The 17,189-nt window shown below is 53.2% G+C and overlaps 5 protein-coding genes across 5 annotated transcripts; 3 read left to right on the forward strand and 2 right to left on the reverse strand.

Moving 5' to 3' along the window:
- Positions 1-160: 160 nt before the first annotated feature.
- PG997_004874 (uncharacterized protein) lies at positions 161-1,072 on the reverse strand (the record flags this gene model as incomplete). The annotated part of the gene is made up of 3 exons (XM_066809189.1): positions 161-507; positions 576-612; positions 848-1,072. The coding sequence occupies 3 exons, from the start codon at positions 1,070-1,072 to the stop codon at positions 161-163; spliced, it is 609 nt and encodes a 202-aa protein (XP_066672807.1).
- Positions 1,073-1,627: 555 nt separating this feature from the next.
- Positions 1,628-2,592, forward strand: PG997_004875 (Alpha/Beta hydrolase protein; the record flags this gene model as incomplete). Its single annotated transcript, XM_066809190.1, has 2 exons — positions 1,628-1,880; positions 1,958-2,592. The coding sequence occupies 2 exons, from the start codon at positions 1,628-1,630 to the stop codon at positions 2,590-2,592; spliced, it is 888 nt and encodes a 295-aa protein (XP_066672808.1).
- A 2,046-nt stretch (positions 2,593-4,638) lies between these two features.
- On the forward strand, positions 4,639-6,449 carry PG997_004876 (uncharacterized protein; the record flags this gene model as incomplete). Its single annotated transcript, XM_066809191.1, has 7 exons — positions 4,639-4,977; positions 5,060-5,109; positions 5,168-5,269; positions 5,326-5,367; positions 5,388-5,534; positions 5,655-6,172; positions 6,301-6,449. The coding sequence occupies 7 exons, from the start codon at positions 4,639-4,641 to the stop codon at positions 6,447-6,449; spliced, it is 1,347 nt and encodes a 448-aa protein (XP_066672809.1).
- A 1,022-nt stretch (positions 6,450-7,471) lies between these two features.
- On the reverse strand, positions 7,472-8,876 carry PG997_004877 (glycolipid anchored surface protein; the record flags this gene model as incomplete). Its single annotated transcript, XM_066809192.1, has 2 exons — positions 7,472-7,696; positions 7,758-8,876. The coding sequence occupies 2 exons, from the start codon at positions 8,874-8,876 to the stop codon at positions 7,472-7,474; spliced, it is 1,344 nt and encodes a 447-aa protein (XP_066672810.1).
- Positions 8,877-12,957: 4,081 nt separating this feature from the next.
- PG997_004878 (uncharacterized protein) lies at positions 12,958-16,600 on the forward strand (the record flags this gene model as incomplete). Its single annotated transcript, XM_066809193.1, has 6 exons — positions 12,958-14,268; positions 14,322-14,530; positions 14,658-14,734; positions 14,797-15,429; positions 15,485-15,786; positions 15,968-16,600. 6 exons carry the CDS (start codon positions 12,958-12,960, stop codon positions 16,598-16,600), a joined length of 3,165 nt encoding a protein of 1,054 aa, XP_066672811.1.
- Between the last annotated feature and the right edge of the window lie 589 nt (positions 16,601-17,189).

Genomic DNA, 17,189 nt, shown 5'->3' on the forward strand with positions numbered 1-17,189 from the left:
AGAATCCGATGTTTTTGGACGTTATTTTGGTTGTTAGATTGTGTGTGAAACTTGAGAAAACTATCGTGAGAATAAAGCCATTGACTTATTTTTGAGCACTCTTCCCCATGATCTTTAGAGCTTGTCCGAGCCCTCTTGTTACCCATTTCCAATTTGATTCCTAGGACCAGTCGCAACTCCTAGCCAGGAGCGCCGCCAGCTTCTCCAGAGCGGCCTGGTCAATCTCATCAAAGCCCTCGAGACAGGCGCAGTCGATGTCAATGATGGCCACCACCTTGTCGTCCACCACGATGGGCACGACGATCTCGCTCTTGCTGTCGCCGTCGCACGCGATGTGGCCGGGGAACTGGTCAACGTTCTGCACCAACTGCGTGGTCTTGGTCGACGCGGCGGCGCCGCAGACGCCGCGGCCGAACCAGATGGTCTGGCAGGCCACCTTGCCCTGGAAGGGACCTAGAATGAGCTGCGGCTTTTCCGGCGACGAGGTCGCATCCAGTGTATAGAAACCTGCGATGGTGGGGTTGACTTGGTGAGAAAGGGGGAGAGGAGGAGATATGCGATAGGGGGCACTGTACCTGCCCAGTTGACGTGGGTGCTAGGCTCCGGAAGGGACTTGTACGCGTGCCATAGCAACGACGCAGCGTTGGATAGGTTACTGGTTTATCCCGTTAGGTCAAAGGGGATTGCCACGTTTACGCCCCGATAGGGCGGCCCTCGGATGAAGAGCATGCTCACCAGACCTATTTTCAGAGGCGATGAGTCAACTTTCTCTTCTTCTGCATATCCATGGAGACATGGATAATCACATATCAAAACGAAAAGCTGGGTTTCATTTCCCATAACTAACCCAATTACGCTGGCCGTCAAAAAGACCCTCGGCCTGCAGCAGGACTTGGTCGTAGGCCTGCTGTTTCGTGACACCCTGGGCAAAGTTGGAGGCGTCGGCGTGCACCTGGCGAATGAATGTATCAGCTCCCGCCCGTCTGTGTAAGTGCCATTTTTGATCGATGCGACTGGTCCGCCACCGGCAAACCCCAAGACCAGTCCAGTCGCACGGAAGGACACTAACCATTTTGATTGTATTTCTTGGTTTCCCTTCTTCTCTCTCAGCCTGAGAAGCCACGCGAATCAAGATCCAAAAAAAAGAAAAGAAAGACAAGCTCAAGATGATACTTCCAACACCCGGTTCACCGACAGTTTCGAAGTCTCGGGCTCAGGCAGGTTTTTAGACGCCCTAAGCTCATGTTTTAGAAGATTTTGACAGTACGCTACGAAAGGTCCGTTTGTGGGGAGAGAATACTTACTCACCAACTCCCGCCTCCCGTGTCTTGTCCACTCGCTACCTTTTTTTAGGTCAAGGACAAAGCAAAGCATCTTCTTACCTAACTGGAACCCCACTTGGCGAGAAGACTGACAACGCATCATATCGCTATCAACATCATTGTCGTCTGATTTTATCTCTCTAGGTAAGAAAGTCCTGACTTCAAGTTGGACGACGAATATTTGGAAGGATGCAATTTTATTAGTAATAAAGAACCACCACCTCACACGTCCGTTGTGCTGATATGGCAGAGAAAGCAGCAACGAGTCTAGCTTCCACCAGCTCAGCCCTAACAAGCCAATCACTATGACGTGTACGGGGTACTGTCGAGACTGCTTCACCGGCACTCTGCATGGCGACGCTGTATTGACGGGCCATGTCGAGCGCATCCACGGCCTGCCGACTTATGTTGCCGAGCCGGAAGTGGGTGCTAGGCCGAAAGCACTCATCGTCATCATTCCTGACGGCTTTGGTTGGGAGTTGCAGAACACCCGCGCGCTGGCGGACAGTTATGCCAGACGGGGAGAGTTCCTCGTATACCTGCCTGATTTCATGGACGGTTAGAATCTCTTCTTGACCCTGTGCCTAGTCCCGTGATCCATGTTGCCAAACCATACTGACACGGCGGATTGAAAGGGGCGGCACCACCTCAGTCCCTCCTGGCCGAAATAGATGGGATTATGGGGCCATCACCAGATTGGTATACCACTCTTGTCATGAAGCCATACTGGGCCATGAAAACGGTTGCCACGATGGTCCCGTTCCTATTTTGGACTAGACGGTCTGTAGCAAAGCCACGGATCGTCAAGTTCTTCCAAGACCTACGGGCAAGCTCGCCACCCTTCCAGACGCCGAACCTGAAGGTTGGCGTCGCCGGGTTCTGCTGGGGCGGCTACTATACCATCTTTCTGGCCCAAGACAATCCCGAGACCCGGGCGGCTTCTCCAGGATCAGTGGAAGGCGTCCCGCTGATCGACTGTGGCTTCACAGGTCATCCGTCTAGCGTGTCTGTACCCTCGGACATCCTGGCCGTCCGGCTGCCGCTTAGCATCGCCAATGGGCCGGACGACGTCTTGATGGGCCGGGATAATATGGTCCAGCTGACGAAGATTCTCGAGGCTAACGAGGATGCGGCGCACGAGGTTGTGGTCTACGAGGGCGCGAGGCATGGCTTTGCCAACCGAGGTGACCCAAACGACCCGAAGCAGGCAGAGATTGGCTTGCGGGCCGAAGACCAAGCAGTGAAATGGTTTAGTAGGAATCTCTGCTAATGGAATGTGGCGTTTGTGATTTTGTGAAGGTGTCCCTGCGGCTCGAGTCCGCTTGCCAATGTTTTGCTCTGCATTCTCCAGAGCTTGCTTTTCTTTTCAGAGTTGGTACTAATCAGTTGCGAGAACGTACTGGTTGTATACCTGGCTCGTCTCCATGCATTTTTACTCGCACTATTTGCCTTTGTTCATTCTCTTAGCACCAATACGGCCGGCCACATCATGATATGAAGTGAATATACGGGAATGAATCTTACTAAGTACGTACTCAGAGACTCGACAATAAGAAACAAGTCACATGTCGTGATTGCTCTGGAGCTCCCCTTGCCTGCGTGACACCACAAGACCACCCCCACAAGCAATATGCTTACTTTTGTGTTTGCCTGCAGAGCACCAGGAGCAGGCTGCTGGGCGAGATTTCAGTTGCGGGTGCTATAGCCGTCATGGATTCTATCACATGTGATAACGTGGCAAACAACCGTCGCCAAGAGGAGAGAAGGCAAACAGAGCCAGGTTCCTGGAAGGCCAGGATGAGATGACTGAGAATATTGACTGGCCCTTGGACGTTCCACAATACGCGCGACCAGGTAGGTAGTCGATGGGCGGAAAAGCTTATACGAGACCAAGATCAACAACGGGCACTTACACAGCTGGTTTCCACTCGGATCGAGGAATACAATAGCAACGGCCAGCCAATCGACCGGGTGTTTGCAGGCTTGCATACTTGTATATACCTACCTTGACTACCTGAGCGCGGCGATCGGTTGGGTCTGCCCACTTCATGTAAGATGTAAGCACCTTATTAGACTCGGAGAGTATTACCCAGGATAGCAGTTCCGGGGGAGCTAGGATGGTGCAGGCTGCCTGCAGCAAACAGTCTACCGCCACTACGAGTTATGTATGTATGTAGTTAGTGATTCTTGGTCCGACGCCCGCTAATTTCCACATACATACAGCCAGCCTGCAGTTTTCAAGTTAGGGATAGGGATGCGTGGACGAACGAATATCGGGATCATTGAATGAATGAATGGCTGATTGACTGGCTGGATGGCCGTAAATGGAAGCCAAAGTACCGTGCATGAAAGTGTCCAGCGAGGTCGAACCGTCGAGGTCGTATTGTCTAATCAAGTCTGAAGCTGTCCTCGGCAATCTCCGTAAATCTTATGTTGGAAGGTTCCGCCGCCGCTGCTGCTAACATGAAAGTATGTACCTACATTAATGTACATACCTGCCAAGGCAGTCCCACTGCTGACCTCACTTTTGTAACACTGACAGCGCCTAAGGCTCCAGTTCTCCCATGCCAGCCCCATGACGACCGGCGCCGACTCTCACGGTCATGACTCCGGCCCGACCCCAGACGTTAATCAGCCTGAGACTGGGAGCTGGGCTGAGGATACAGCACAGGGACCGGCTTGCCATGCGAAGCGAAGGCCGTCGCCAGAGGGGGGTGGTCTAGAAGGGCTGGAAGGGCTGGAAAGGCTAGAACCCAAGAGCACAAGAGCCCAAGAACCCAGGCGCCCTGCCCATGGTTCCCCTGGAGTGTGATCGACGTGAAGGGGGACGCTTGGCCCCATTGGCCGACCCGCAGTGCGTGGTGCGTGGTCTGCAAAATGCGTCTCTACGGCGGAGCAACGAAGGTGTTGGCTCTTTTGCACTTTCAGGATTCGAATCAAAATGCCCCCCGAATGCCCACCGCCTGTCCCTAACTAAACCCTTAACCGCCCGAAGCATTTGCCATTTAGGTCAAGCCACTTCGACCCGACAATGTGGTTCACCATAATTCACACAAACACAGGACATGTCACAACACTCGCCATAGCTAACCTCCCCGGCTTTCAATAGAGGGAAAACCAGATATAAAAAAACACAAGCTGGAAGCGGACGGCCAAGCCCGTGGGGACTCACCCGGTTCAATATGTGAATATTGCCAGTGACGACTCGCAATTTCCTAGGTACACCGCTCCTCATTCTTATAAACTCCGACCTCTCCGAAGGGCAACAAAAATTCATCCTTCACGAAGTTCATCGTCGTCAATTCGGAAATCGATTATGACGAAGAAACCCGCCAGGTCCTTACCTGAGAGCGGCCTTTCAAAGACGGAGGAAGACTCTGGTGCCCGTATCAGTGAAGCTTCGTCATCCACCAAGAGAGCTGGTACGGATGGCTCGAATGCGAAGGACAGCAGTGCCTCTCACAGCGATGGTGGCGCAAAGGTCGAGGTGCCGGACGGTGAGCCGAGCACGGGGAACGGGCTGAGTCGAGAACACTCGGGCTCGAGTGACGGGGCTCGGGATAGCGAGGCCGCCTCTGACAATGCTTCACTAACTTCAGATGATGCTACGCCCGTAGCAAGTGGAAGTGTCGCGGGGCTGGACTGGGCCCAACCGGTAATTAGCACCTCGGCTCCGTTGCAATGCAAATGGACATCCTTAGAAAGCAATATACTCATAACTGGTATCTCCATCGCAGGATCATGAGGACCACTTTGACGACGCAGACTCGGCCCTTGGAGATGATAGGTAAATACAACAGCAACTAGTCCCATCGTATGATGTCCCAGGCTGATAGAGAAACTAGTGCAAGCTCGACACAGTCCCTATCGTCGAGCATATTGCAATATCGCATAATCCACGGACGGAGGTACCATAGCCTCCGCGGGGATGGCGACACAGAATATTGGTGAGCTTCTGATGCCATATGTGTCGTGGTGGGTGAAGTTGCTGATACCTCGGCAGGCAGCCCAATGACGAGCAACAGAACTTGTATGCAGAGTATTCGTAAGTTTTGATCCAGCCAGAACTGTCTCCAGCGAATTACAAGCTCAGTGTTCATATGGTCCTGCAGACATCACGCAAACTTGTTGTTACTTGACGGCAGGCTATACCTCGCCCCGATATCCGAAAACGTCCAGAACGTCCTTGATGTTGGTACGGGGATTGGACAAGTGAGTTGCCATGGTTGATATCCTCCTGACCGATACTGACTTTTTGGCATTAGTGGGCTATGTATATCTGATTTTCTTCCAATGCCACTTTCCTTGCTATAATGCTGACCAGACCCCCAGCGACTTCGGAGACGCTCATCCCCACGCTCAGGTAAGAGGCGTGGATCTGTCGCCTATTCAGCCAGCTTGGATACCACCAAACGTCCTTTTCGAGATCGACGACATTGCCCAGGAATGGACATACCAGCCAAACCACTTTGATTTCATATACCTCCGGTCGCTCCACGGCTGTATCAAAGACTGGGATCTGTTTTTCCGAGAAGCATACAAATGCTGCAAGCCCGGAGGCTGGGTCGAGACCTTCCACATGGACCTGAGACCGCAGAGTGATGACGGCTCGGTTCGACCCGGCATGGCAATTCTTTCCATGTACGACCACCTCGTGGCTGCCGGTCGTCGCATGGGACGCCCTATGGACTTGCTAGTCCATCATACCATGGTGAGGTCTATGGAAGCGGCGGGCTTCGTTGATGTTCGGGAAACGAACCTCAAGAAGCCGATGACCGACAGTTTCGGAGACAGGAAAATGCGCGAAATTGGCGGCTTCCAGCACGCTGCTCTCACGGAGGGCTTAGAGGGTAAGCTCATCACACATTCATCGTTGCTCCTGATGTCGCCGAAAGGGGCCAAAAGAAAAAGAAGAAAAAAGCAATGTTCCCATTCCCCCGCGTAAGCCGGCTGACACATTGTCCCCTCACCCTTTTAGGTTTGGTTCTCTACCCTCTAGGCCAGGTTCTAGGCTGGCCCCTCATACAAATACAACTGATGCTGGCTCGCGTACGAACGGAGCTGTCTTCACAAAAAGTACATCCTTGGCTTCGAGTCCAGATCGTCTACGCGAGGAAACCCCTGTAGAGCCGGAAATGTTCTTGCTGGTTAATTGGCTATGCATTATCATGGCGAGATATCATAAAGAGGAAGGAAAGGGAAAGGAATGAACGCGGCAGAAGCTGCTCGACCGCCCTTTTCAAAGGGCGGTTATCATCGCCCGGTAGAAATGGAAAGCATTTGGCTCGGGCGGGGATATTAGGAAGAGGGAAAGGAAGGAGATGCTCGCTAGGCCGGCCATACAGTGCCTTACGCCAGCCAGCATCGGAGTATACGAGGTTTTGGTGGTTGGTTTTGCATATATACCATTATACCCTGTACATTCTCAGGACCTACCTACACTATAGTATGGGGGCATACAAATATTACCACGAATGAGAGCGCTGAAGTATTTTCATATGCCTTCGGCGAGAGTTTCTTCTCGAGCTTGCGGATCGCCTTCGTAATGGTCAAGTGCGCAGTCTAGCCCATAGTGTCTGCCAACCATGATTCCCATTCCTTTCCCTTGCTACCCGGGTAAAACTATCGCCAGCTAAAGAGAGCTGCCCAGAGCCAATATTGCGACAACCTCGTAATGGTGTTGTCGTCGACGGAAAGTAAGGCTCCAGACGCAATACGTAAACATCCAGTACTCATCAAGCTAAAGAAGCAGTTATTCTTATGGCTTACAAAGTCACTCAAATCGGCATTTCAGAAGTAAACCTGTAAATGAAGGCGCACTCAAACAACTCTGTACGTTATGCTACGTTGTGCAATATAATTTACATGCCATTGTTGCTATGCCCATGGCCACCTGTCAATTATGACACCAGGTCTGGCAGTCCTATGATTAAATCCTGTACGCGCGATTTGTGCCCCATCTGGGGGGGCACTTTTTGGCCATAAGGGTTGTTGTTCGACCATCGAATCAGGGTTAACGAGATCCTAGCTATTCAGCTAACCCATATCTTATCCTTCTCATAAAAACGCCGGTCATCATGAAATACAATGTGTTTTTGTCCGAAAGGATACTAAACGCAACCAAACTCTCTCATCACTTTATGCTCCCCTTACAGGATAAGGGTGCCAGCCAGAACAAACAGGCCAGCAACGCCGGAGACGGCGAGCATGGTCATGTCCATGGGCGGGGCGGGGCGTCCACCCTCGCTCTTGCCAGACGAAGTAGCCTCCACGGAGCCGGAGCCAGGAGCGGCGGTACCAGTGCTAGTAGAGCCAGCGTTCTGGGAGCCCTCACCCTTCAGGCCAGGGCCGGAGCCAGCACCATCCTTCATGTACTGCAAATGTTGTTAGCTGCTGTGCTCATGAGAGAATTGATTCGTCTAGGGGTAAACTAACCTTCTTGGCATCATCGGGGATGGCAGGGAGAGAGTCGTTCTCAACCAGCCAGTCATCATCCTTGGGAGGGCACTTGGAGGAGTGAGTGCTGGAGGCAGCACCACCATCACCAGTGGGAGTGGGGTACTTCTTCAGGGCATCCTTAAACGACTTGAAGTCGGGGCTATCGACGTTCTTGCTCTTGGGGTCGACAATGCCGTATCCGTTACCCTCCTTGGTGTACTCGTAAAGCAGACCACCGGAGTAAACTCCAGTCATCTCCTTGTCCATCAGGGCAGACATCTCCTCAAAGTTGCGACCGTTAGTGATGCAGCCCCACTCAGACAGGAAGATAGGCAGACCGTAGTCCTTGAAGGCCTTGACCTTGCTGTCCCAGCCCGAGGTCTGGAAGGTCGAGGGCGAGCACCAAGAGTAGTCGTTGAAGGCGAAGAAGTCGCTTCGCGCGTCATCGGAACCGCAGTTGAAATAGTTCGCAGTCTGCATGCGGTTCTTACTCACATCAGCAGCGGAGTATCCAACAGGAATCTTGCGGTAGCCGCGGCTGCCGATGTATTGCTTCATGTCACGGGTGGTGGCCTTGACGAAGGGAGCAGACTTGGTCGACTCAACCTTGTCATTGATGACCTCGTTTCCGGAGAAGAAAGCAAGGGTGTTGTCGTACTTGTGGAAAGCGTCAATGGTGGCAAAGACGCTCTGCAAGTACGCCGCGTTGTAGGAGGGGTTAGGCTCGTTGCGGTTGATAGAGTACTTGGGGTTGTTCACGTCGAGCACCAGGTAGATGCCAGCGTCAGCCAGCATCTTCATGCACTCGTCGTGGTCCTTGGAGTTGTCGACCATGTAGACACGGATGGTGTTGACGCCAAGGTCCTTGAAGTTGGCAATGTCCCGCTTGCAAGTCTCGGTGTTGGCGAGAGGGTCGGCCTCGCCAGACGAACCACCGGGCTGGTAGTCGATACCGCGGATGTAGAAGCGCTCCTTGCCGGCCCAGAAGGCGTTTCCGGAGGCGGAGACGGCCGGGAGCGAGTCGGCGCGCTTGGGGAGCTCAGGCTCAGTGGGTGTAGGCCCGGCGACGACCAGGCCGGCCGCGGCTAGGGTGGAGAGAAGCTCGTAGGATCGCATGGTGACAGATGTCTGTGTGTTGATGAAATTTGGGTTCCTTCCAAAATGTGGCTAACTCAATATATCAAGTCCGTGATCAAGAAAATTGGCCAATCGATCCCGAGAGAGTGAGGGAGGGTGTGATCGAGTCCCCAAAACGTGATATGTGCAGAGAAAGAATTACAATGTTTCAGTAACTTATAAGTGAAGAAGAAGAGTCGGCAACAAGAACGAGTGAGCTGCCTTGGGCGGGAAGGAGTTGTTGGGAGGAGGAAGTAACGATTGTGTCGCGGGAGAGTTTGGGATTGGGAGGGAGGAAAAGGGAAGGAAGGAATCGGTCTGGATATGGTACAAGTAGAAAAACAAGCCCAAGAAAAACCAATGGCGAAGTCAAGACCAAACAAGCTCTCAACTCAACGGGTGATCCAAAGGGGAGTGATAGATTACGTGGTATGCACCTTGAAGGAGTGGGTTGCCCATGATTGGCCAGTTGGCGTGACGAGGAGGCGGGAATCCCACAAGTCAAGATTCCAGAGCCTGCCTGCCAGCCCCTGGATCCCCCATCGAAGGTTCGGGTGTTTGGGAATTTGCATCTCGTTATTTTGGGGACCATTGGAGAGAGGCGAGGGTGGTGTCTCTCTAGCCAGTTTACCGCAGACCAGTCAACAGCTTGCCGTCCAGCGCTGCGAGACACACACGCCGGAGGGGTGTCGCCCTAGCGCTCTTGCGCGGCGGGTGGAAACGCCATGCAGAGCCAGGCCCGCATTCAACAGCGATCGGCCCCAAAGAGCAAGGGGCATTGTCGAGCAATTCAGGCGGCTCCTTGTCCATCGCCATATCAGCCGATGATTGACCCGTTGCCAGCATTGACTAGCTGACCTGTTTTCATGTCCGCAACGTCGTAATTTAATATGCTTGTATGTCTGTAGAAGTACGTGTACATAAGGGAACCTTTTAGGTAGAAAGGAGTCACTGCCATCGATTCATTCAGCTGCTGGCCTAGGTCGCCCGTGTTTGGTGTTGTTCCAAGAGCACTACTGTTTCCAAGTCCCTATTGCATGTCGTATCTGTAGGTCGAGCAGGCAGGTAGCTTAAACACCACCCACCACTGCAAAGTTCGTATCCACAGAGCCAGCTGTTGATCTTGCCATGTCTTGCCCCATTGCAGGCCACGAAGCACCCTATGCACATATCGACTCCATGCTATTACCATGTATGTAGGTACCTAGGGAAAAAGGTGCCCTACTACAAGTAGAGAGAGCACTGCCCCCTCGCGAGACGGGCCTCCCGATTGCGTTGTTTCAAATACAGGTCGCCCGCTGCGGCGATGCCAGACAGTCGCCAGGCGACCTTGATCTGATGCTGCATTCGCCCGGATTACCCCCTTGCCAATGACGCCAGGCTCCCACAGCAGCTCCCACCTCTGTACACACCACACACCGTAGGTTGGCCATGCCTCAATAGCTGGGGTTCCAACTCCTCTGCTGAAGCTCGAGCCGAGTGCCTTCCTCCATTCCTTGAGAGATCGTGGGGCGGGATAGTTACATGTTTTTATAGCAAGTGGATGCGGCAGTCGTCATAAGGCCCATTTCCGACCCAGTTTATTCCAAGGCGCAACCGGGAGGCACATGTTCCTTTCGAATGCTTGATCTCGAAGCTACATCCTTGGCGATCAATCCGTACCCATGCTCAAGTGCATGCCCAGCAACAGGTATCATCAACCCCCGTCCCGAGTGTCAAAATAGCATCACCCTTCCATTCTTTAAATGGAAATATTAGTAAACCCAAGCAAGATTAATACGGCAACGGGGAATCCATATGTTAGGACAGTGGATGAAAGCTTAATCGATCAAGTGCTGCTGCCCATCAAATAAGGTCTGCTGTTACCGCGCAACTAACTACAATACTTGTACCTATGCGTTGTTTGCAACTAGCTAGGCCCATCCATTGATGCATTGATGTAAACTTCCGCTATTGCGGGTGGTGCCATCTTTACCAAGAAGCCAGTATTTACGGAGGCACGGTAGGAGACAAAACATGTTTTCCCGCTACTTGTCGTACTACAGATACCAGTCGTTGCTTGGGTTCATTCAAGGTGATCTGGTCTGGGGATACAGTCATTCGGAATCGGCCTGCTGCTGCTGCTGGCTGTGTTCTTGCGATCACGATACAGCGCGGAAAGAAAATTAAGAATGACATAAGCTAATCTCGTTTGTCTTCCAGGTCGTCTAAAAGGGGTCTCAAGCATGCATCGAAGCCGGCGTCTAGATGTCAGGAAATTAGAGCAAATCATTTTCCTTTCTTATGTAACAAGTCAGAACGAGTTCAAACGGGAGGCCAGTTACTGGCTCAGCGTGCTGGGTGTAGTTTTGGTTTTGGGTGTCCAACTGACACCCGACCTCCCAACCAGCCGCCAGCCGCCAGCAAGCCTCTCCAAGCTCCAAGCTAGTCGTTCCCACCAGCTTACGAATGCTTGGATGCCGCCAAGGCGCTCAATACGACCAAAAATTGGGCTCAGCAGCAACGCCAGGCGGAAGTAGGTGGTAGAAAAAGAAGAAGCTGTCCGAACCCAACGGAGTTCCTTGTTTTTCCCATCGATTCTCCAACTTCCCACGGCCATCCGTATCTGCACTCCTGCTGCAGGGCAGGTAGCAATAAATGCAAGCGCACTTAGCTGTACGACCTAGGCAGGTAGTAGAGGCCGCACAACACTTGCAAATTTGGTAAGTGGTAGGAAAAGCTGGTGGAACAGGTATTCTCTAAGCACCCGCCAAGGCCACTACAGCGGAAGTATGACGACATAATCAAGTTCGCTGCCCAGGCTACAAGGATATCCGCTGCGCTTTTTCGCTATTCTTGCTTGCCAGCTTTTTTCTTTCTTTCGTTCTCGAGCGCAGACATGGCAGAATCGAGTTCATGTCTAGAACCGGATCTCATTAGAATCAAAATGCAGGCTATGAGAATCACATGCGGGACAATGCCCGAGACTCGACCAATCATCACTTCTGCACATTGTCAGATTTCTTCTTCTAGAATATGGATGTCGGCTCATCAAGTGGGGTGCAGGTGGTCGCTATCATCCGGCTAGTTTCTCTCAGCTCTCCCTCTCCCACTCTTGTTGCCCGTCTGCCGCCATATCATCTCACACCGCAAGGGGGGCTGTACGACGAAATGGGTTCCATTCCCGTTGCTTTGAGCCCATGATGCTCAATCTTGGGGCCGGCGTACATGGTCAGTAGTCATTTGATAAAACACATGGCACCCACGAATATGGCCATGCAGATGCCGTGAATGATATACTGCGTTGTTTGCCATGCCTGCCACCTTGTCTTGCATACAGAATGGGGGAGAAATTCGGCGGGGTGCGTGCAAGGGAAGAGAGAAAGAACCAAGTAACTTGAAGCCGGTCAATCTATGGCAGTCAAGATTGCCCAAGTATGTAGTATACTTACCTACATGTATGTAGGTAGTCGATGGCAACCAGCAGTCATCAAAACACGCACTTGACTACGGCCGGTGCTTGGTCCTTTTGTATATCAAATCCTAAATGCTAGGTTACGTACATGTACATATATACCAATGCACAAGAAATCGCCCGGCTTGGGCCAGGCTGGCAGTTTTTTCAGTCACATTGCCCCCTTCTCGTCTCACGCTGTCATCGCCGAATTGAAGGGCAGGCAAACCTGAACAACCTGGACAACCTGAAGAACAGCCGCCAGCCCGTCCCGTGGTCTTGGTACAGTAGTGTAAGTAGTGGCAGTGTGGATGGGGGAAGAGAGGCTTAAGGCTTACCATTCTGCCCAACCAGCCCCGCCAACTCCGGCCGCTGCATGACATACTATCTCATCCCCCGCTCCCTCTTCCAGCCCATTCCAAATCGTCTGTCTGTCTACTATACCACACCACATCACCGGGCCTCTGTTCCAGATATATCCTGCTTTCCGCCAGCCTGTTTGGTTTCAAAGCGCCTGTTTGCTGTTGTTTCCCGTGTTTCGCTCTCCAGTCCTAATTTTCGCTTTATTCGTACTGTTTTGCAGGGTGCGCACTTATCTGTGGCAAATCTTGGCGGTCCCTCGCAGGCCCCGCGTCACGACGCTGCAAGATGTCGTCGTATTATGAGAGAGACTACCGGTACTCGCGCAAAGACGACCCTCCTTCGTCGGACGAGGAAAAATACAAGAGCACAACAGTCCGGCGGTACAAGGTCGGCGCCGGCGGCAGTTCTACATCCCGTGTCGAACGAGTCGACCGGTACGACGAAGTGGACGATGATCGACGATCCAGGTACTCTGTGCGGGACGACTTCCGCGACTCCCGTTCCCATGCCGGTCGTACTTCTGGGGACCTTGTGGAGGTCGATCGCCGAACCGAAAAGACTTATCTGCCCGAGCGACCCCGGTCCGCTTTCGACCCTCCTGTGGAGCGCGAGCGCCGTGTCGTAGAGACCAGACTCGAACACGACGACCCCGGCCACCGTGACCACGACCGATACTGGGAGAGAGAAACGGATTACATTCGAGAACCCGACCGCCGCGATCGCGATAACACCACAATCGTCCGTGAGTCCCGCGAGACTATCGAGCGAGACCAGCCGCGCAATTACTGGGACCGTCAATCTCGGATGCCTTGGGACGACCACGAAGATGTCCGCATAGAGAAGCATATCGAGCGCAGGTCCGGCGACCACGTAGACGACATGAGAATCGAAAAGCACGTAGAGCGGGATCACGATCACGATCATTATAGCCACCACGATCACCCAGGCGCGATCGAGCGATACACCAAGGAGACCGAGTATTATACTCCAGCGGACCCGCCCCCTCAACCGATCGTCATCCGCCAGAAAGCCCCGGAGCCTCAGCAAATTATCGTCCAAGAAGCCGCGGCACCACCTCCCGTAATCATTGAGAACAGGCGCCCCGAACCGGAATACATCGTACTTAGAGAGGACAATCGCCAGCTCGCTCGCCGTGAGCCTTCCGAGGAGTACTATTACCGTCGCGAGGAGCACGATAGCCGTCGCCGAGAAGATGACTACGCCATGGAGCGGTACGACCGTCGACGCCGAGATTATCCATCCGAGGATGAGGATTACTACGTCAAGAGGACTATCATCCGCCGCGAACGTAGTTCCAGCTCGGATCACCACAAAAAGCGGCATTTGGCCGAGGGCGCTTTGGCCGGAGCCGGCCTGTCAGCATTACTGTCCAGCCGCCGCGATCGAGATGGCGATCTGCCTGAGCACCGAGGCAAGAAGGTACTGGCCGGTGCAGCCCTGGGAGCGTTGGGGACCGAAGTCATGCGCCGGGCTCGAAGCGCTTATGAGGAACGATATGATGACGATGATTATGATGATCGTCGCCACCGATCACGGTCAAAGTCCAGATCAAGAATAACTACGGGTCTTGCGCTGGTACGTAAACCTCATTTTATCGGTATTGAGCTCAATGCTAACAAAAACATTAGGGAGCTGCTGCGCTTGCTGTCGCTGGCGGTCTCAAGTATATGCAAAGCAACAAGATCGAAAAAGAAGAGGCCACGAGAGGTCGTGCCAGACGCCGATACTCTGACGACGAGTACTCTCGCTCTTCTAGTCGAGTCAGTCGAGTTAGCCGGACCAGCCGAAGCAGGAAGCGAAGCAAGTCAAGTGCGGCAAAGGCTGCTGCGGCCACTGGGTAAGTTTGCAAAGCAATTCCTGAGAGTAGCTGTCGGGGACGGTGTCAACCGGTTCATTCAGCGTCGCTTGGCAACTCTCGTGGTATTTCAACGATATGAACATTGGTCTAACATTTGATGTCACAGTGCGGTTGCTGGGTTAGTACAGCACTACCGAAGCAAGTCACGAGGCAAATCTCGAAGCAAGTCGAAGGTCAGAACAGGTAAGTATCCATCATGATGACGCTTGAGTTGTGGGAGTTGGTTTGACCATTTGTTGGTGCAGGGGCCGAGATTGCGGCCGCATCTCTTACAGGCGCTGCGGCAAGTAAGCTATGGGAACGCCATAAGGACAAGAAGGAGTCCCGTGAGCGGAAAGTCGACGATGAGTACTACTCCGACAGAGATCGTGGGTACAGCTCATCGCGCAGCCGTAGCCGCAGCCGCAGCCACAGCCGCAGCCGCAGCAGGTCAAAGCCCCGGTCCTTCACCACACGAGAGGGCGCTAATCGGGAGTTAGGCCTCGTTGAGTACGGCAACGATCCCTTGTCACCACCGTCAGGTTATGAGTCGGCTGGCGAAGTGCGTCCTCGTCGCCGCCGCCGCCATCAACCGGACTCTGTGGTTTCGGATCCGGAGCCCACGCGAAAGAGAAGCAAGAGTCGTCTGCGGGAGGCTGCGGCTGGTGTCCTTGGGGCTAGTGCGGCTGCGATTGGGCTGAAGAAGTATAATGATGTCAAGAAGGAGAAGGAAAGGTCGCGCGAGCGGTCGCTCGAGCGGCCACGAGAGAGGTCGGTAGGGAGATCGGCGGAGCGGGAGCGATACGAGGATGCGGCGGCCGAGGATGCGGCGGCCGAGGAGGCTGTCCGGAGGGAGTCGCGCAGACGGAATCGGCGGTCCCGCGAACGTCAACGACAGCGTAAGCTCCACCCGGCTTGTTGTTTTGAGAGTATGTGAACTAACCATGATATCAGGCTATGAGGAAGAAGCCGACGCCGGTGGCTATTACCCCTACGAATACGATCCTGAGGCACCTCCTTCGCCGCCTACTGCATCGGGTGGCTACCCTCACCCATACTCAGGTGCTCCTTCGCCAGGGCCACCGGGACCGCCACCTGGGCCCGCGGGTTTCACTCAGCAGCCCAACCCGTCGCAGATGAACGTCAACGCCTACCCGCCTCACCCCGTCTACAACCCGGCGGATTACCCACCACCACCTGGGCCTCCTCCACCCGGAGGATCGCGCAACCCGTATCCCCCTAATGCACCAGAGTCGGTGAGTCGCAGTGACAATTTAAACCATTCCCCTCGTACTGCCCCCCGACCCTAGCGGAGCTACTGCACAAGGTGTGATGTTCCCCCGTGTTACTCGTAACTGATTTCACATTTCATCTCACTGCCCCTCCACCCATTTGGCACATTCGTGAATCTAACTTAGTATACTAGATGGTTTAAAGCCCCGTCGCCGCCGATCACGTCGATCTCGACCTTTGAGCAGATCCTCCTCCGTTGACTCGGAGCCTGCGGCACCACCTGCACCACGTTCAAGGAGCAAATCCGTCTCATTTATACCCCTGTCTCCACAATCCAGCCAGACTTTGCGAAAACTCCATGATTCTCAGGAGCAGCGTTCCGACTCAGATTCCTCTTCGGACCGTTCTTTAACCCATCGACGTGGGAGAAGACAAGACAAGGACCCCTCATCGGAGGGGAACGATGTAGAAGTATTGCCTGACCGTTTCGATACCTCGGGTCGCCCGTTGGAACCTGATGATCCACGCCGGTGGACGACGAGAGAAGGCAACTTCGAGTACCGTCCGCAAGACAGGGGGACGCAAATACAAGGCGCATGGGGTGTTGGTGGGAGCGATGCTGAGATGGTCAATCGGATGGCGGAGAGCGTCGGAAGTCTCCTCGAGGGAAAGTCGGGACTTTTAGGGATATTAGGCAACGTCATCTCTAATCTACCCAAGAGCGGCGGTGTAAGGGGGGCGGTGGAGGATGCAAAGGATGAGTCGGAGGACGAACCGGAAAGACCAAGACGCACGAGGCGTAGGCGGCATCGTGGTGATGATCAATATCGCGTTTGATTTCCTTGAAATAGGTGGATGGAAGAAGTGTTGGAGGGGGGCATTTATGGATGACTATGTGTGCACGACATGTCACGATTTATGAATTTTTCCTAGAGTAGCGAAGCCTTTGATAGAGGTGGGATCGGCTTGTTTTCTTTCTCTTCTTTTCAGACATGAGTCTTTTACAACTATCTATATACCTCTTGTGTTCTTATGCTGAAGCTGGCCGGTGATCTATCAGTGAAGTGCAACCATGACACTTGAGGCTACCTTGCTCGAACACAGTGAGCCTCTTCATTGTCAACGATGGTGCGAAATCTAGTAAGTTCTACATTGGGAAATTTGCGGCGCAGCTCTGATTCATCCCATCGGAGACATTATACTGTCTGTATGGGGGTCACCGGAGACTTTGCGGATACTTATACATAGTCGGTGTCTTTCTTTGTATCTGGGAATTTATCTATGTATATAAGGACAAGGCGATTCTTGACGATAGAGTGGTGAAGAGCAAAGAGTAGCTAGCAGTAATATTCATCGCCGCTCCTTGTCGTTTTTCATGATTCGCATCCCCCAATTGGCTCGTCAGCTATCCTGCCCCTTTCCCTAC

This window comes from Apiospora hydei (genome assembly GCF_038363865.1).
Source record: "Apiospora hydei strain CBS 114990 chromosome Unknown utg000004l_segment0_segment0, whole genome shotgun sequence".
Taxonomy (NCBI): Eukaryota; Fungi; Ascomycota; class Sordariomycetes; order Amphisphaeriales; family Apiosporaceae; genus Apiospora; species Apiospora hydei.